Source organism: Anguilla anguilla, chromosome 13 (assembly GCF_013347855.1).
Source record: "Anguilla anguilla isolate fAngAng1 chromosome 13, fAngAng1.pri, whole genome shotgun sequence".
Taxonomy (NCBI): domain Eukaryota; kingdom Metazoa; phylum Chordata; class Actinopteri; order Anguilliformes; family Anguillidae; genus Anguilla; species Anguilla anguilla.
The window spans coordinates 32,139,328-32,156,773 of NC_049213.1; the positions used below are offsets into that span (position 1 = coordinate 32,139,328).

The window sequence follows — 17,446 nt, forward strand, 5'->3', positions numbered from 1 at the left end:
GAAAAAATATATTGTATTGCTTACAATATGTCTTTCATAAACACAATAAATGCGCAGTACGTTCCTTTTATAAGGCTCTACCTAAAAAGTGATGTCAAACCCTAAATTAATTAATTTCTCAATCAAACGTAAATTAAGTTAAAGAGAAACAAGAATGCAGTTTACTTCCAAGCATGGTGTTATACTGTGCAGGTGCAGTGTAGCGTAACGCTTTGGGATTTGGGCAAGCAGCTCGAAGGTTGCAGGTTTGAATCCCAGGTGGAACAGTGCCGTTCTACCCTTGAGTGAGGTACTTACTCCGAATTGCTTTAAGGTCCAACTGTGTCAAAGGATCGCATGCAAATAGACTGTAAGTTATGCGAGTTTCACTGTATAAGATGAGCCTGCTAAATGCCTGTAGTGCAGAGTAACCTGTGAGAGCAGTCGTCATGGTTACGAGATGCCCATTTGTGAATGGACTGACTGACTGACCGACCGCGCGCGCGACCTCTGCTCCCTCCGCAGCGTGAAGGAGCGGACCGCCGTCTCCACGGGCCTGGTGGGCTGCGTGCGCATGCTGGACGTGAACAACATGGTGTACAACCTGCAGGAGAAGGGCGGCCAGGTGCTGTACGGCTCTGCGGTGGGCGAGTGCGGCAACGACCCCTGCCTGCCCAACCCCTGCAAGAACGGGGCGTCCTGCCAGGTCAAGGAGGCCGAGATGTTCCACTGCAAGTGCGCCAGCGGGTTCTCAGGTGGGCCCGCCCCTTTGACCTTTGACCTTTCGTCTTCTTCTGCTTACTGTTTGGATACTGTGTGTGTGTGTGTGTGTGTGTGTGTGTGTGTGTGTTATATATACTGGGAAAAAGAAGTGCTGGCTGTGTGTAGTTGTTCCAATGACATTCGGTATGCACTTATCGTACGTCGCTTTGGATGAAAGCGTCTGCCATGTATGTATGAAATGTAATGTCTGTCATATGTACTGGGAAGACAAGGAACGCTGATCTGTTTTGATCTGAAGTGTTTGTCAGTCAGCCTGGCCACCTGGGCCATCCACTTAGTGTGTGAGTACTACATCAAATGAAGCATTTTGCTTGAGTTTCATTTCCAAGCCTCTCTAGGTTGATTCGTTTAAAGTTATTATTTTAAATTGAGATATTAGCCAAATTTAGGTGTTCTTTAAGCTATTCCAGTCTGTCTAAATCCGTACAAATTTGGTTTTATGGTTTGTTTAGTATAGAGACTGAGTCGGAGTCTGGTGGTGGATGCTCTTGTGTATTTTCCAACATGAAGTCTGAAACTGGGCCAGGTCCGACTGGCAACGGGTGAAATCCAACTGCTAAGAAATGTGTAATTAACAGAGAGATAAAGTGAGAGTGGGAGAGAAAGTTATTCATGTAACAGTTACTAAATGGAGAGCCAAAAAAAAAAAAAAGAAGAAAAAAAAACGAACAAAAGAAAACAAGCTGCCAAAGGAACGAGCGTACTTTCAAAATAACTTTTAAAACAAGTCGAAAGATGCGAAGAAGCATCCCCGTGAAAGAAGGAGCTGGAAAGATTGAGAAGGAAGTGAGAACTCGCCGCGGAGAGCGGACGCACGCGGTCTGCCGCGCAGCCCGGCCCAGCCCCGCCGGCGGGACGAGCCGCACGGAGCTTCGGCGCGGCGCGGCGAGGCGCGGCAGGCCTTTGAAGCCTTCTGGAAAACCTCCCTCGTGTTCCCTTCGCACCGACCCGCCAGACCCCTCCGGTCGGTCACGCTAAGCTTGCCTCCCTGCTAATGAGGGGCTTCAAAGAGAAGGCTGTTATGGAAAGCGGAGAACATGGCGGCGCTACAGCTGTTCCAGGGAAGACACGTTCCCGCCCTTTTCATCCCGTGTTTTCCCCCGCAGCAGCAGCCTTGCAAAACCACGGGTGCGAGAGAGAGAGACGGATGAGGTTCGAGTAGCTCGACTTTTTTCACAAGGCAACAGCAAGTGACCGGATCAGTGGTTCATTGTTTTGCTCGATCATGACGACAGTGTAGATGCAGCAATAATCAGTGATTATAACTCCCCCCTGCCACTCTCCCCCCCCCCCAACTGCACCCCATCCACCATTAAAAAAATGATTTTAAAAAAAGGTTACATGTAATTGATTCCTCCCTACTTATGGTCCTTAATTCGTCCTTCGTTTCATTTCCTCACCTGGTCAGTGCCTGTTTAGGCAGTGCTGTGACAGTGTTAAACGGAGCTAATCTTCAGGCGTAACTGAACTGACACCCTCAGCTATCGTGCTGCCGGGGAGACGGATGAATGGGGGGATGATCTGGAGATGTGCAATCAGTGGCTTTAGGGAGAGGAGAGAGAGAGAGAGAGAGAGAGAGGAGAGGAGGGAGAGAGAGAGAGGGGAGAGAAAGAGAGAGGAGAGGAGAGAGAAAGAGAGAGGAGAGGAGAGGAGAGAGAGAGGAGAGGAGAGAGAGAGGAGAGGAGAGCAGAGAGAGAGAGAGAGATAGAGGAGAGGAGAGAGTCTTGAGAACACCACAGGGGGCTTCATTACGGAATTCATTTTACCTCAGAGCTTCTGGCGGGAAAAAAAATAATAACATTTCCTCAGCGAACGTTCTGATTAATTCTGGCGCGGGCTAAGACCGCCGTCCTCTGGGTGTGTTTCCGTGAGTGACCCTTGAAGCGTGGCTGAGCGTTCGGATCGGACTCCTCAATCCGGAGTCGGCTTAATTCAAAATCCTATTAAAAAATGACCTCCATTATGGAGTAAATCCTGGGACTCCCTTTATACTGTAGAAAGACGAGCCTTCTGGCTACCTCTCGTTGGCTTTTATTTGCTTGATTTAGGATTCAGGAAATGATGTTTCTTTTTGTGCGATCATTGATTGCAGGTCCCACGTGTGCGGACACCCACAACCCATGTGACCCGAATCACTGCCATCCCTCCTCTCAGTGCAAGGTCCTGCCAGAGGGCGGGTACAAATGCGAATGTCCAATGGAGCGTGAGGGAACGCACTGTGAAAGAGGTAAGGACCAATCGGCGGGCGCTTTTTAGATGACAGGCAGACGTATAATCACTCTCTCTCCCGATTTCGAATGAACTGTTAATATTGACAGTGAAAGTCAGCTATTTGCAATTCAATAGTGGGCCGGTGGAGAAAGGCAGAACATTGTATGAATCGCTTTATAAATACTGAATACGTATCATGTCATAGGCTTTTTTTAAGCATTTCCATTTCTTGTATTTGTCCCTTGTGAGCATTGCTTTGTGTTCATTCATTCATTCATTCTGTACTGGTTGCATGCATGTCTCTGGAGAGACTAGGAATTTGAAACACACCCACACATACACCCACACACACACACAGATCAAACAGCTGCATATCATTTGTTACTCCTTAGCTCCCAGCCATGAGAGTACATTTCCGTCCTGAATTAGGAGATTAAACAGGGCAGGAACCCTGAGGTAGAGAGGCTGAAGCAAGGACTTACTTTGCCCATCCAGAATTTACTTTGTGCCAAATTTAGCCATAAGCCAGTGGGCCACTCCCACAATGTAAAGTGTTCAAAAAGCAGTACAGACCCAACAAACACGGGCAAGTGTTGGGGGTGGTGCTCTGGGGGCCACATATTGAAGTTCTCATCAGCCCTCTGGAACTTACTTTGTTTACTTTTATTTGTTTGTCCTGATGGAAATTCATACAGACAGTGTTAAAATTAGTTCTATTTGCAAAATAATACTAAACACCAAAAAAAAACTTTAAATCAAAACAAAAAAAACCTTAGTGACCCGGTTCCCAAAGACATAACACTAATTCGGGAGAGGAGCCCCTTATCCCAGAGAGGCTGTGTTATCAGCCGGTTAAGATCTACTGAGTCGTGAGAGAAAATCAATGAGAGCAAAGTATTCATTCATGGGCGAGTGTTTTAAGAATCAATGGGATGACTAATGGCAGCGGCGAGCTGGACAGGGTGAAAAATGAGATCTCGCTCAGCCAGAGCGTTGGGTAAATCTCTCGGCTCCACACTCGGGCTCTCTGTCCTCACTCTCCCCGCTCAACCGACGCAGTCGGTAATGAAGGAACACGAGAGCGTTTGGTGACGAACGCCAGTCAGCCCCGTCGAGGCTCAGCATCTTGCCTACGGAGTCAAGCAATGCTGCCCAGCCTTGATTTTCAACATCCCGTTGGTTTCTGCCTCTGTTAAACACCCTGATAAACTATTCCACGCATTAATAGCTCTTTCTGTTGAACAAAAAAAAAAATGCTTTCTCGCGTTTCTGCAAAACCAACCTCATTAATCTCCACTTGTACCCTGTTGCTTGCTCTAATCTCAGACCTCGACGAGTCCCTTTTAGAGAATGCACCTCAGTAAGTCTTGTCACCCTAGTCTGCATTATTAATCTCCATTTCGTGTGGTGTCCGGCACTGGACACGGTCTTGTGGGCTTAAAAGCGAAGGGAAATGAGTTTGTGGTTTGAGCCAGCAAGCTGCCTGCTAATGGTAGCTCCCTCGTGGGATTTTATTTGTGTCCAGAGCGCAGAGAAAACACTCACTGTTCGGAGAGGAAGAAGGGTTTTTTTTTTTGTTTGTTTTTTTTTTTCCCCCGTGCTGTATAGATGTAGTTGCCGTGATTCACAGTCCCTCTCCCCTTCGCTGGAGGCAGTTGGCAGCCATCCCGGCTCCTGCTCAGCCGCGTGTGACTGACAGGGAGCTCCGCTGTTGTGTCTGCAGCGTTTGCTCGCGCTCCGTGTCTGTCTGCCTCTTTACATTTTTGTTTATTGTGGTTTTTTTGTTTGTTTGTTTGTTTGTTTGCATTGCCTTATTAACATTTAAGCTCAGTTTACCATCCCCCCAGCCTAATTTAACGTTTCGGTAATCCAGCGTATGTAATTTCAGGGGCTTCAGGGGCTAGGGCAAGCCTGTTGCGTGTGGGGGGAACATGGGATGTTTGCCTATCTGCTTTAAAGAAAGCAAGAAACCCAGGTTTCTGCACCCTTGTCAAAGCCTGAAGTGGCCTGTCTGTAGACAATGAGATGGTGCACTCCTTCATTTGTGTCCTCCATATCTCCATCAGTATCCAAGACAGACAAGAATGAGGCCTACATGCCGTCCTTCAATGGGGACTCCTACCTGGAGATGAAAGGCCTGCACACCTTTGGCCATGACCTGCAGTAAGTCACAACGCTCATTTTCTGCTACGTAACCGAGGGAGATCATGTAGCAGTCGCTAACTCGCTAGTTAGCTGGGAGCCCTCCTACTTTCGTCCAGAAAGTCACACCACCCATTCTTCTCAGGGCACTGACCTCGTCGCACGGCCAAGAAGGCCCGCAGTTGGGGGTTGAAATTCTCAGCTGCGCACAGTTTGCTTGCTGTTCCAAAATGGCCCCAATTTCCAGATCAGGAAGGCTGAGTGTTGTTTGTGTGTGGTTTTAATCCAGCGCACTTTAACCTCTTCCTCAGAGAAAAGGTGAACATGACGGTGGTTTTCTTAGCCAACGACTCCAACGGCCTCATCTTCTACAACGGGCAGAAGGACGACGGAAAGGGAGACTTCATCTCCCTGGGGCTCAACGACGGCATTCTGGAGTTCCGTTATGACCTGGGCAAGGGCCCAGCAGTCATCAGGTACGCCCCCCCCCCCCCACTTATAAAAACACATTATAACTGGCAGGACCTTTGTTCATGTTCACTTGTGTGCATGTGTCACTCATGTTTCTGTCTCTTCTCTCTCTCTCTGTCTCTCATTCTCTCGCTCTCTCATTTTCTCTCTCCCTCTCTCTCCCTCCCCTTCTCTCTGTCTCTCTCCCTCTCTACCTCTCTGTCTCTCTCTCTCTCTCTCTCTCTCTCTCTCTCCTTCTCTCTCTCTCTCTCTCCCTCTCTCCCTCTCACTCTCTCTCTCTCTCTCTCTCTCTCTCTCTCTCTCTCTCTCTCTCACTTTCTCTCTCTCTCTCTCTCTCTCTCTCTCTCTCTCTCTCTCTCTCCCTCATTCCCAGGAGCCGGGAGAAAGTCAAGCTGAGCGCGTGGAACACGGTCAAGCTGGAGCGCGTCAGCCGCAAGGGGGAGATCAGCGTCGACGGCGGCGAGCGCGTCCGGGGGGAGTCGCCGGTAAGGGGGGGGCGTGGCCTCTCTTCGCCGCCGCCAGTCGGAGCCGAGCGTACGACGTGACAGGCTGCGCGCGCTGTCAGTCAGGGTACGCGGGGTGCGCGGCCTCCCGCGCGTCTGGCTTTGGGGGAAGATCCGCCGGGCCAAGAACGCAGGCGCGGTTTCGTGAGCGTGGGGCGGGTGCCGTAAATTTGCGCCCAAGCGGCGAAAATGTTCTGCTGCGGCAGAGCAGAGCGGCCATTGGGCGAGCAGGGCTCCACGGCAACAGAACAACGATCGTGGAAACTGTGTACGTCGCCGTCTGCTCTTAGAAACCCGTCCGTCTCTTCCCCTCGGGTGCATCCGGCTTTTGTCCGGCTTCTCTCTGCGTTCGCCGTGCGAAAGCTCAAAGCCCTACACGGAAGATATGCTTCTTTTCTCTGCTTCTAATTGCACCCATTGAGCATAATTCCCTGCACCTCAGCCTCACTTGCACTCACAGTGGCCGTGCAGAGAAAACACAAAAAGGTCTCACAATAGATTAAATTGAATAGGAGATAATGTGCGATACACAAAGTGAATGGCGCTTCTGCTCGGCACTCAGTGGAATAAAACAACCTAAACTATCCGAATCAAAGCACTCAGTGGCAGAAAGCCCTTCCAATTACAGCATTATAATTCTGTATTCTGAGGGGAGGCGTTTTTTTCTTCATTAGAAGCACCGAAGACAGGGTGAAACAGTCCGCTCTTGCATCTCACGGTAGAGCCTGACTCCAGCAGATAAATGATGCAGGAACTGTTAGAGAGAGAGAAGAGTTGGAGGAGGGAGAGAGGGAGCAAAGTGAGGTACTTTATGCTGCAGAGAAGCGCTCCCAAACAGGGCCCCAGTGTCTGATAGCCGTTAGCACAAGAGCGCATGGTTATGCTGTACTGGGGGGTTCTTCGTTAGCTGTGCACATCCAACAGAACACAGATACTGGGGCTCAGCTTCAGATACTCAACTGACTCTTTCCAACACGCTTCAAATATATTGCAAGATGTCATGAGATGCATATGGTAAAAGGAAAACCTATGATATTCTTTCAGATTAAAGCCTTTTCCCCCCCTTTAAAATGAAATTTTCTCAGTGAGAACAGGAAGGCTCCTGATATTTCATGATACTCCCGATATAAATGACAACCTTCAAATTTCATATCGGGATTTCTGCAGGGCTGTTCTCCATTTAAAAAAACAAAAAAAAAAATCTTAGCAACAGACCTCCAGGGTAGCCCATCCAGGAAAGCACTGTTCCTTCTTTCTGCTTAGTTTCTTCTCGGTTAGCCAATCAGAGCAGCCAGCATCAACAGTAAAGCCTTCTGCCAGCCCTCCGCGCCCCCCCCCCCCCAGCCCCCGCTATGAATTTGACAAATCAGTATTGAAAAGTCAAATGGAAACTAGCCTAGCCACAGGAAGCCTAATAGTTCGACATGCCAGTTTGATGGCTGTAGCCTGAATGCTATGTATGTGAGACATGCACTTGTTACCTATGCTCGGTGTTCTTGTAGCCTACATTATGCTCAGCAGACGAGAAAGTGCCTTTAGTGTGGTTATACGAGGGCTAGCTCCCTACTGCGGGAGTATAAATAGAGTATGTTTTTATTTAATTATAGGGAATAATTCAATAAAAACATAATAATTATAGGGAACTGCCTGTACTTTCAGTCTTGTTTCCCTTTGAACTCCGGAAATCTGTCTTGACTAGATATGTGTTGATTGTCCAGGATCTGTCTTTTTTGCTTTCTTGACTTTTTTTCGCTGCGGGGGGGGGGGGGGGGGGGGGGCGACTCTACGTTTTTTATTTCTGGGTCGTGTGTGGTGATCTCTGTTTTATTCTGCGCCCTGTACCCCATCTAAACTACTCATTATTTTCTCTCTCTCCTCTCTCTCTCTCTCTTGCAACTGTTTTCCCTCCCTTGTTTTTTTTTCATGCTGTCTTCTGGATTTAAGAAATCGCGAAAGGTAAACACTGAAGTTCAGCTCCACAATAGCCATTCCATTTTTATCTTCTTCCAGTAGCGCTGTGCTTCTCATCTCAGATCCATTTACGCATTTGAGAATAAGACCGAAGCGCCATCGATGGGTTTCCAGACTCCCGTCGCCTCACGCCCAAAGCTGAAGCGTTTGATTACGAACCGCGTTTGGCTTTCACCTCAGACCGGCTGATAGGGGTCGGGGGGGGGGGGGGTGTCATGAAGAGAATTCTTTTTGGAACACTGTTGTGTTCCTAGTCCTGAGACAAGGACCAGATTTTTATTTGACGTACAGCAGTACGGAGAGGAAGCGAGCTGGTCAAAGCCCAACGCTGTTCATGTTCATTGTTTTACCCCACATGCTAAGCTAAAGTCCCCAACCACTGTAGCCACGATCGCTCACCTGCCCTCAAGCCATTGCATTGTGTATTAGCGCAGTAGAGAACATGTTGCTGGGTGACTGACGTAGCATACATTTTGCATGCTTCAAACCAGACAGCTGGATATTTGTATTGCAGGATAAGTGCCTTCGTTTAGAGGCACAACGGGCTTACCTGGTTGGGTCTATTTGAGGCTCCACTTGACTGGGGGGGCAGCAGCACCCCCTTCATCCCAAACCCCCCGCTTAGTCCAGCTACAGCATGGCAATGGCTGAGTGAGGACTCATAAACTCCACAGGAGTACAAAGAGCTACGGTACCATCTACTATCAGCCATCAACCAATAAAAACTTGTAGCTATCCACCATAAAACATTACAGCTGGTTGTAATAGGTGGTTTGTGGATGGCTCGTGTTGGCTCCACCCCCATTTGCGGGGTTCACGAAGGCTCCTATCAGCGGTCGTACAGCCGTGGCTGTTCAACTTTTTTTTACCGTGACCGGCAGCTCCTCAGGGACGCACGACTGCCAAAAGCTCTGCCGAGGGAAAGGGACGGATTAATGAGATTATCCCTCCCTTATCACTTCGAGAAACCGGTCCTTTGAATATCGGGCGCCTGCAGTCCTGCCTGCGACGGCCGTGCATGTGGTGCCCTCTTCCGATGCGGTGAGCACACAGCTCAACTGTGGGAGACTGTGGAGCAAAACAAAATGGTGGCTGGCTTCATTCCCGTTGGAGGACTGTCGGTACTTCCAGTGCTTTTCTGAATCGATGGTGGACGGTGCAGCGACGAAACAGTTATCAGAAATCATTTTAAGAAATGTTTTCAGAAACGGTACCATCAAAAATCCTAATTGTGAGAGCGAAAAAAATAAATAAACTAGGAAGACAGGAATTCATTTTGAGAAAAGGTTTGCTACATTTCCACGTTGCCGCAGTTGAAAAGAGGAGGGGGAAAAAATAACACACGACGGCAGCAACGCGCAACACGTTGCAGTAAAGCAGTGGTGCCCCTGTGACTTTTACAGCAATTAAAGCTGAGAGTTTTCCTCCAGGCAGTCTCTGCCCTATATACAAGAGTGATCTTAAAGGCTTAATAAGCAGAGCCTTCCATGAAAGCCCTCTCTCTGAAAGCCTTTAATATTTTTTTTCTCCCCCCCCCCCCATGCGGGGTTGGAGAGCGTTGATTTCCACGGTCATCTGGAGCTTGAATGATCCACCAATTAAGGTTTTCTCTGCCGCTCGTGTGAAGGGCCTGGGGACCAATCACGCGTTCATTATAATCCCCCGTGAAAATAGGGCGCCAGTGGTCATTAGACATTTCAACCATTTCCAGTGCGGAGAGCCTTTAGTTACCCATTCTCATTATCCTTATTAAAACGCATCTCAGTCTAATGTGAAAATTAAAATGCAATTAACATCTGTTTTTTGATAAACAGAAGAGTCTGTGCCACAAGTTTTTTTTTTTTAAATGTAAATATAAATAATCAACACTTTTTTCATGCAACTGTATACAAAGACAGTTTTGTTTCAAACTGTTATACAACCTGCATAACATTCTCTACATCCTGTCTTCTACTCTATGTATTTGGTATATGAGGTTATATTTTTACGATGATAAATTCAGTTGAGAATGAATTTATTGAATTTGCTTGATGCCAGTTGATTCAGACAATAAAGGCACGTTTTTGGCAGTCTCTCTTTCGTAAACAGACAAGCGAATAGCAGTCATGAGCATCCCATGGATTTGCAGTTCAGTGTGTTGCTTACAGTAAGTTTCTGATCTATGTCCCCACGGTCCAGAACTACAACAACGCTCTCAACCTGAAGGAGTCTCTGTATGTGGGCGGGGCTCCAGATTTCAGCAAGCTGGCCAGAGCGGCCTCTCTTAGCAGTGGCTTCAAAGGCGCTGTGCAGAAGGTGAGTTGGGGGGAGGGGGGGGGTCTCTCTTCTCCACTGTAGATTAGCTTTGCAGCCCAGTACACTTAGCATTGATGGACAGTACATGCTAAACCAGGCTAAATGCTGATTATAAATCAAAATTTGGTGGGCAGTCAAAAATCTATGTAATTTGGTAATAACACTTGATAATGATTAATGAGAGTCATAGAGTTCACAGAGCTCTTGGGGCCAAATAAATAAACGAATAAATAAATAAATACAAGCCCTAAATAAAATTCTGTCACATTTAAGTGTGTTGAAGAGCCAGTCAGTGAGTCATTGCTACTGCGCTCCTCCCATGGGTGGCCTTATTCACGGAAGATTTCAAAGTACCGTATCATCTGCTCTTTAATGATGGACATAAAAAAGGCATTCAGAGGCCTGGAGGACGGGTGAACACTGTTACTGGTGGTGTTCTTTCATTGGCCCCTTATCGCCAGGCGCTGCGGCCACTAAGGATGTCAGGTGATCATTGGTTACTTTATGGCACACTCTACAATAGAAGTCCCCTGCCAGCAGACTTTTTATCTCAGATCCCCACTGTCCCCCCCTTATTACACATTTGTACGTGCGCTTCGTTTATGATCCCGTCCTGTGCTTTATACATGCCATAAATCCCAGCATGCTGCTCCAGGTCGTCCGTCCGGACGGCCACATTCGCAAAGTCATCCTGCAGAATCCGAGAGGAATCGGTGCTGAAATGATCTTGTGCCGTGTTGGCTTCGAGGAAACCGCACGGCAGTAATGTGTGGACCAAGCGATTCATCCGATTGCAAATTACATAGAAGGCTGCATTTTAATTTATGAACGGTTTTTAATTGCATTGGAGTGTTGAAAATGAGTAAACACAGAGCAGTCCGGTGATATAACGTGTGTGTGTGTGTGTGTGTTTGCGTATGCGTGTTCTGTACAGATCATACTTATGGGCATCCCAATCTTGAAGCGAGAGAACGCGCTGAGCTCTAGTGATGTGTCCACGTTCCCCCACCACCCCTGTGCTCAAGGTGTCTGCAAGAACGGGGGCCATTGCCTACCCCAGTTGGAGGGCTACGAGTGCGTGTGCAAGCATGGTTTCTCTGGGACGGACTGCAAAAACGGTGAGCATCCCATCCCTTCTTTCCTTCAAACCTCATCCCTGACACCCTTTCTTCTGTCGATTAAAATTTAATCATAACCTCCCTGGCATCTGGGGAACCCAGACCTGTAGACATGTAGTCCTGTCAGTTGTCTAATCCTCTTGGGGGAAAAAAAAAACACACTAGCAAAATGGACAATTTTTCCCAATTAAGGATGTAATTGGCCTAAATGAGTTGTTGAAAGGAGGCCTCTTAGACCGAGACCCTCTGGGACCAGGACTCCCCTGCCTATCACACAGTACATCACCGTGCATAGCTGCTGTTTTTGAATGCTTCGCACCATGTCTGCTCCTTACTGGGGCACAAAAAACTACTGTAAACCACCCATAATACGGCTTCACTTGAAATGAATGATAACATCAAAAAACGCGAAGAGGGGAAATGGGGGATCATTCGTAAGCGTACCGTGAGGCATGCCGTTACTCGGCTCTGAACTGTCCTCAAGGAATTTAAGTAATTTGTTGCTGATGCTCATCATGATGTTGTGCCCCCCCCTCCCCTTAATCCCCACAGGAATTGTTGAGAAGTCAGCGGGGCAGGCGGATTCCATTGCCTTTGATGGCCGGACATTCATCGAATACCATAACGCGGTTTCCAAGAGGTAATGCTGGGTAATACTGGCATGACAGCAATGCCTTAGCTGTTGGGCCCTGTGCACCTTTCTGTGATGGGATACTTGGGTGGGTATTAGCTGTATGTACAGAACTTGGTTCATTCTCAGCGGTCTAGAGATGCTGATGTTGATTGCCTGATTCCAATTTTCACTCCAATTAGCTTCTCTCCTCCAACTGTTAGCTTGTCCAGGTTCTTGTGAGTTTCCTTTCTGGCCCCCGACGCAGTCTCTCTAATTAGCACGTCCACTTCAGCTATAGCACAGTCCTTTGCTTCTCTCTCATCTTAAGCCTTAATTCTCATCCACAGCCTCTATTAAATTACAGCCCCATTTCCCTCCTGCAGGCTTCCTACACAAAGCATTCCTCCTCTTTCGGAATTTCTCAGTGCACCCAAGCAAATCCTGTACTCCTGTGTCCTTGCCAGCTAGAAATCAGTGGGGGACAGCAGTCTCATATAGGATTTGAAATTATAAGCTGCTGGCTGAAAAACGTAGGCACCCAGCTCAGTTTGAGAACTCGACAAAATCTTAAAACCCAAATCCTCTGATTCCTGTATTTGTCTCTGTGTCTCTGCGCTGCTCTCCTTCTGTGGATTTGCCCTGTCCAGAAGTAGTACCTTGCTGCCTGTCTGTTTGTCTGTCTGTCTGTCTCCCTTCTGTCTGATATGAGTGTTCCTGTCATTCCTTTACTGCTCACAAGCCAAGTGACCAATGAGATCCCAAAGTAAGTAGATATCTGAAGCATTCTGAGTATTTTTATAAGGATATAATTTAAACTAACCAGAGAGGATTTTTGTATATATTTAGTTTTTGCTAGCATATATTGGGTTTTACATGTTTACTCTCTTATTCATGCCTCCCATTGTGTACATCCAGCTGAAAAGATCAGGTGATCTTTGATTATTTAAGGCACTGGATGATAGTCCATTTACTAACGTGATGTCACTGTCAGTTTGACTTCATCGGAACTGCATCATGAACCGATTACATCTGATGCATGAGTGCATGCCAGCAGAGCATTTTGTTTTAGCTTCTGTAACATTTAAAATGCTGATAGCATCAAGGCATCGTATTCTTCATGCTTGGATTCCAAATGAACCATTCCAAAAATAATGAATGGGTGTCAGTGCCACTGCATAAATGGCTGTGTTAATGTGTGTCCTTTTGACCGTGAATTTCCCCTCCCCGTTTACACGTGGTGTTTAAATCCATCAGTTTACAGTTCTGGAGTTGTGTTGTTATTGTTAGACTAGGGAAATACAGGACGTGGAATGGCCTTCGTTGAATAAGTGATCCAGCATTTCATTTCGTAACTGTGGCCCATCCCACAAATCTGCCACATGCAGTTTACTCTTCATCAGCCCATATCTAAGCCATATCATTATATTTTCCAGGTCTCTGATCAATTAATAAATATAGTCATCACTCACAGACATCAGTGGTGGTGTGCAGGGTGCTTTGAAGGCATTCTACACTACCCAAGATTTTAATTGGTGTCGTTCTCTACTGTAATGGTGCTCAGGGTTCAAATGAATCTCATCTAGGAAAGCGAGGTGACGCCGCTGTATTTAAACATTACATGGTTTTGAATAGGGATGGCAAAAGTCAGTTAATTCTCAGAGAAGACATGAACACCACAGGCAAAGTGTCTGGTCCCCCCCTCACAGTGTTTTTCATACCATTTACTGCTGGTCAGATCTATCTTCATTTTCCTCTAAGTCAAGATCAATGTAATCTTTGTTTATCTCGTCATGTGAGTCACTGCAATTTATTTTGTATTAGTTTTTCTCATTACTGGCTATTGAACCCCGTTTGATTTAATCAACTTTTAATTTAATCAAAGATTTTCAAGGAACACTATTGTCTATCAGACAATCAGCTTTCATATATAAAATTCCCTCAAAAAGATATAGCTTCCCCAGTGGTGGCTCATGGGGGAAAACTGGTATTGAGGATTTATCTTTTTGTTTGTCTTTCATTTTTATCTATTCTAGACTGACTAAACCCTATTAGCACATCCACTGCTAACATGACAGACTCAAACACTGATATGTCATCTCATCCCAAAAGGTGCATCTTTATGTTCACAGCCATCCTTGAAAACTAATCGCGAACCACCATCGGTGCCAGAAACAATAGACCAGTGTAGGTCAGGGTGGGGGGGACAAGACAGTCCTTTCATCCTCTGATGTCATTCCTTGGGGTTTGGCGATTGGACTTGGGGGGGTGGGGAGTGGTTTTGTGGGGTGGGGTGGGGGGGGGTGGGGTGGGGTGGGGTAGGGGGGGGTCCTGGTTCCGTCTTCCTCCTTGTGCTTATTGCATGCCCTCCATTCTCTCCCCCCCCCCCCCCTTAAGTCCTGAGTCATCTCAGAGGCTACCAGACAAAAGGTGAGTCCTGTGCTTCCGTGGTATGCTACCCCCCCCCCCCCCACCTGCCTGCTTCCCTCCACAGTGTAATAGACTGGGTGGGGCTTGTGGGCCATTGTCCTTTATCTATAACGCCAAAGAAAGCGCTGGTCTAGTTGACTTGATCTTTCAGTATGTATTTTTGCCTGCATTGTCTGGGCCAATTTGTATTGGCCTTGCTGATGCTCTCCGCAAAGGAAGGCAATAATAGCATCCAAGCTTGCCTTACGGTAGCGTTTAGAGGCTAGTCCACTACGCCACAGTGCTGCCCACAGCTCCACTTCTCCGGTCTGAAAAGGTGCTTTTCCAGGGAAATTACAGCCTCCCCTGCCCCAGCATGCAGGGCCATTTTCACCGAGCATGAGCGCGTCTTAAGCAGACCTGCAGAGAAGTAAAGACCATCTGCTCCAAAAAGAGCTCCGACTATTCGTGGTGCTGGGGGGGAAGCCCCGCAAAAGAAATGACTGGTCAACATGCTTCTCCTTGAATAATCAAGGGAACTCTAAAGAATTAGACCCAAAGATCTTTTGTAGCAATTGTCTGTAACACTGTTCATAACTGTGTAATATACTGCATGCATATTTTAGTTGACAATGAAAATGAGAAAATGTGTTACTTGACGAGAAGACTAGGCTGAAAGTGATGAGAAAACTAAACTTATCTAAATAAATATAATGCATTTTCATCTTACTAACCTATATTAATTATAACTTATGCTGAAGTGTTGAAATGTAGAGGTTCATAATTGTTTTTATCCTGTGGAAACAATTATTGGCGCAGCAAAAATACATTAAGATTCAAACCTTATCTGGGTTTTAAGTCCTGCCCCCAAACCAACAGTAGTCAGCTATAGATAGCCTGAGGCTACTTCCAGCACCTCGTGTGGCTGCCTCCTCTGATTGGCTAACTGTTCGTCTCAGGACAAGGAAATGCAGTCACGTCCGGGGAGACAGCCTGCCCTTTGTTCCTGGCTACAGGGTGTTTTAATGGCGTCTGTGCTGCAGATAGACTTGTCACTGTCAGGTAGCGTTTGGCTTTCGCTCTTTCATCGCTGTCCAGTGAAATGCTATCAGCGCAAACTATTACCGCTGGCCTTCAGCATTTTGTTTTCCTTTGGCAGGTTTGTTAGGTTTTAAAAGTCGCAATTAACAGAAATAAAAATATTCCTTAGCGGGCCATTTGTGCCGAAAAGCTTCTGTGTCACTAAGCCGTCACTCGAACTGGCAGTCTCCCAATCGGTGAAAGGTGACAGGAGGGCGGGTCTAGCCCAACGCGGCTCTGAACTGTCACATTTGCTGAACGCAGTCCCTTGAGCTGGCGACCTGTTCCTGTGTCTGTTTCCCACGTCCCGCGTGTGCGTCTGTGTGCGCTCGCTGTGTGTTTGCTGTGCTGTCTCTGCTGTGTTGTGTTGTGTTCGTGTCGCTTCCTCTGTCTGTGTTCAGTGTCTGTGTCCGTTTCCCAGTCTCCCATCGCAGGGTCCTGTGCACCTGTGTATTTCAGTGTTCTCTCTTTTCTCACAAAGAACGCAAACAGGCCGACGCATTTCCTTTCACAACAACACAAAGAGGCTGTCTCATGCATGCCCACAGATGCCGCATGAATCACACATTACACGTAAGAAAAGGAGTACAGTGGTACACAAAGGAAAATTGCTCTAGAAAAGGCTTGACCAGGGAGGGAGGGTTTCGGTTGGATGGGTTCCCCCCCACCTCATTACGCAAGCAGAGTGTGTGAGTGGAGTGGTGAAATGAGAGGAGGTGTTTTTTTATAGAGTCCAGAGAGGATGACCGTCTCTCACTCTCTCTCTGTCTGTCTCTCTCTCTCTGTAAACACACATACGTAGCCTTTTCTAAGATCGACTTTGCCAAATATTTTCGCCCAGAAAATGACCACAAGTACACAAGCAAGTTGAGGGACGTGAACAAGAGAGTACCGAAATGTTGCTGCTGCAAGAAAACACTAACCACAAGAAAAAAACTAACTGGTGGTTTCGGGATTGTAAAGAGGGTGCGGATGTGAGCGAGGGCACTACTGGAACTGAGCACATGAGTGACGCGTAAAACATCGAGTGTGAATGCGTGCAGTGTGCCTGCAGGCAGTGCAGTCCCCAGTGACTGCACAGCTCTGCTGGAGCCATGCGGCCTGAAGGCAGGCCCCAAACGCAGTGACTGCGCAGCTCTGCTGGAGCCCTGCGGCCTGAAGGCAGGCCCCAAACGCAGTGGCTGCGCAGCTCTGCTGGAGGACTGCGGCCTGAAAGCAAATGACAACTTCAGAGGACTCTCACGCAGTTTCTACAGTTCCTTGAATTTACGGAGGACAGTGGAGCTGCAGTTCATACGGTGTGCAATTTGCCATTCAAAATTGGGATAAAAATAAGCGATAAAAGTAGCTTGTGTTCAAAGACATCCACAATTTGATGTTTGTACTTTCTGCCCAGAAGCAAAATTCCTGAATAATTTTCCCCCCGTACTCCACCGTAGCTCCAGTTGTTTTAGGTCAGATATGAGTACTGATGCAGGGTCACCTCTTGCCAGCAGACCAGGAACACCCGCCCAGTATGACAGCAACAGTTACTGAGCTGCTTTCTTCTTCCTCTCTCCTTCCTCGAATGACAGCGAGAAGGCGATGCTGACCAACGCGTTTGAGCTGAGCATCAAGACGGAGGCGACGCACGGCCTGCTGCTGTGGAGCGGGAAGGGCACGGAGCGCTCCGACTACATCGCCCTCGCCGTGGTGGACGGGCGCGTGCAGATGACCTTCGACCTGGGCTCCAAGCCCGCGGTGCTGCGCTCGTCCGTGCGCGTCGACACCAACCGCTGGACACGCATCAAGGCCAGCCGGTACGGGACTGGGGGGAGTGGGGTTTGGGTGGGTTATGGGGGGTGGGGACTGGCTTATGGGCGGGCAGGGTGGGG

General features: G+C 47.6%; 1 protein-coding gene across 3 annotated transcripts in view; it reads left to right on the forward strand.

The window, feature by feature from the left end:
- The window catches only part of LOC118211163 (agrin-like), a 125,742-nt gene that overhangs the window by 102,749 nt on the left and 5,547 nt on the right, over positions 1-17,446 (forward strand). For 2 of the 3 annotated variants that reach the window (XM_035388080.1, XM_035388081.1), the window contains 11 exons: positions 505-734; positions 2,855-2,989; positions 5,040-5,136; positions 5,427-5,591; positions 5,960-6,071; positions 8,034-8,045; positions 10,239-10,355; positions 11,290-11,473; positions 12,026-12,113; positions 14,481-14,513; positions 17,147-17,371. In XM_035388080.1, coding sequence (XP_035243971.1) covers positions 505-734; positions 2,855-2,989; positions 5,040-5,136; positions 5,427-5,591; positions 5,960-6,071; positions 8,034-8,045; positions 10,239-10,355; positions 11,290-11,473; positions 12,026-12,113; positions 14,481-14,513; positions 17,147-17,371 — 1,398 coding nt within the window. The remainder of the gene's footprint in view (positions 1-504; positions 735-2,854; positions 2,990-5,039; positions 5,137-5,426; positions 5,592-5,959; positions 6,072-8,033; positions 8,046-10,238; positions 10,356-11,289; positions 11,474-12,025; positions 12,114-14,480; positions 14,514-17,146; positions 17,372-17,446) is intronic. The other variant, XM_035388082.1, reaches the window with a different exon arrangement.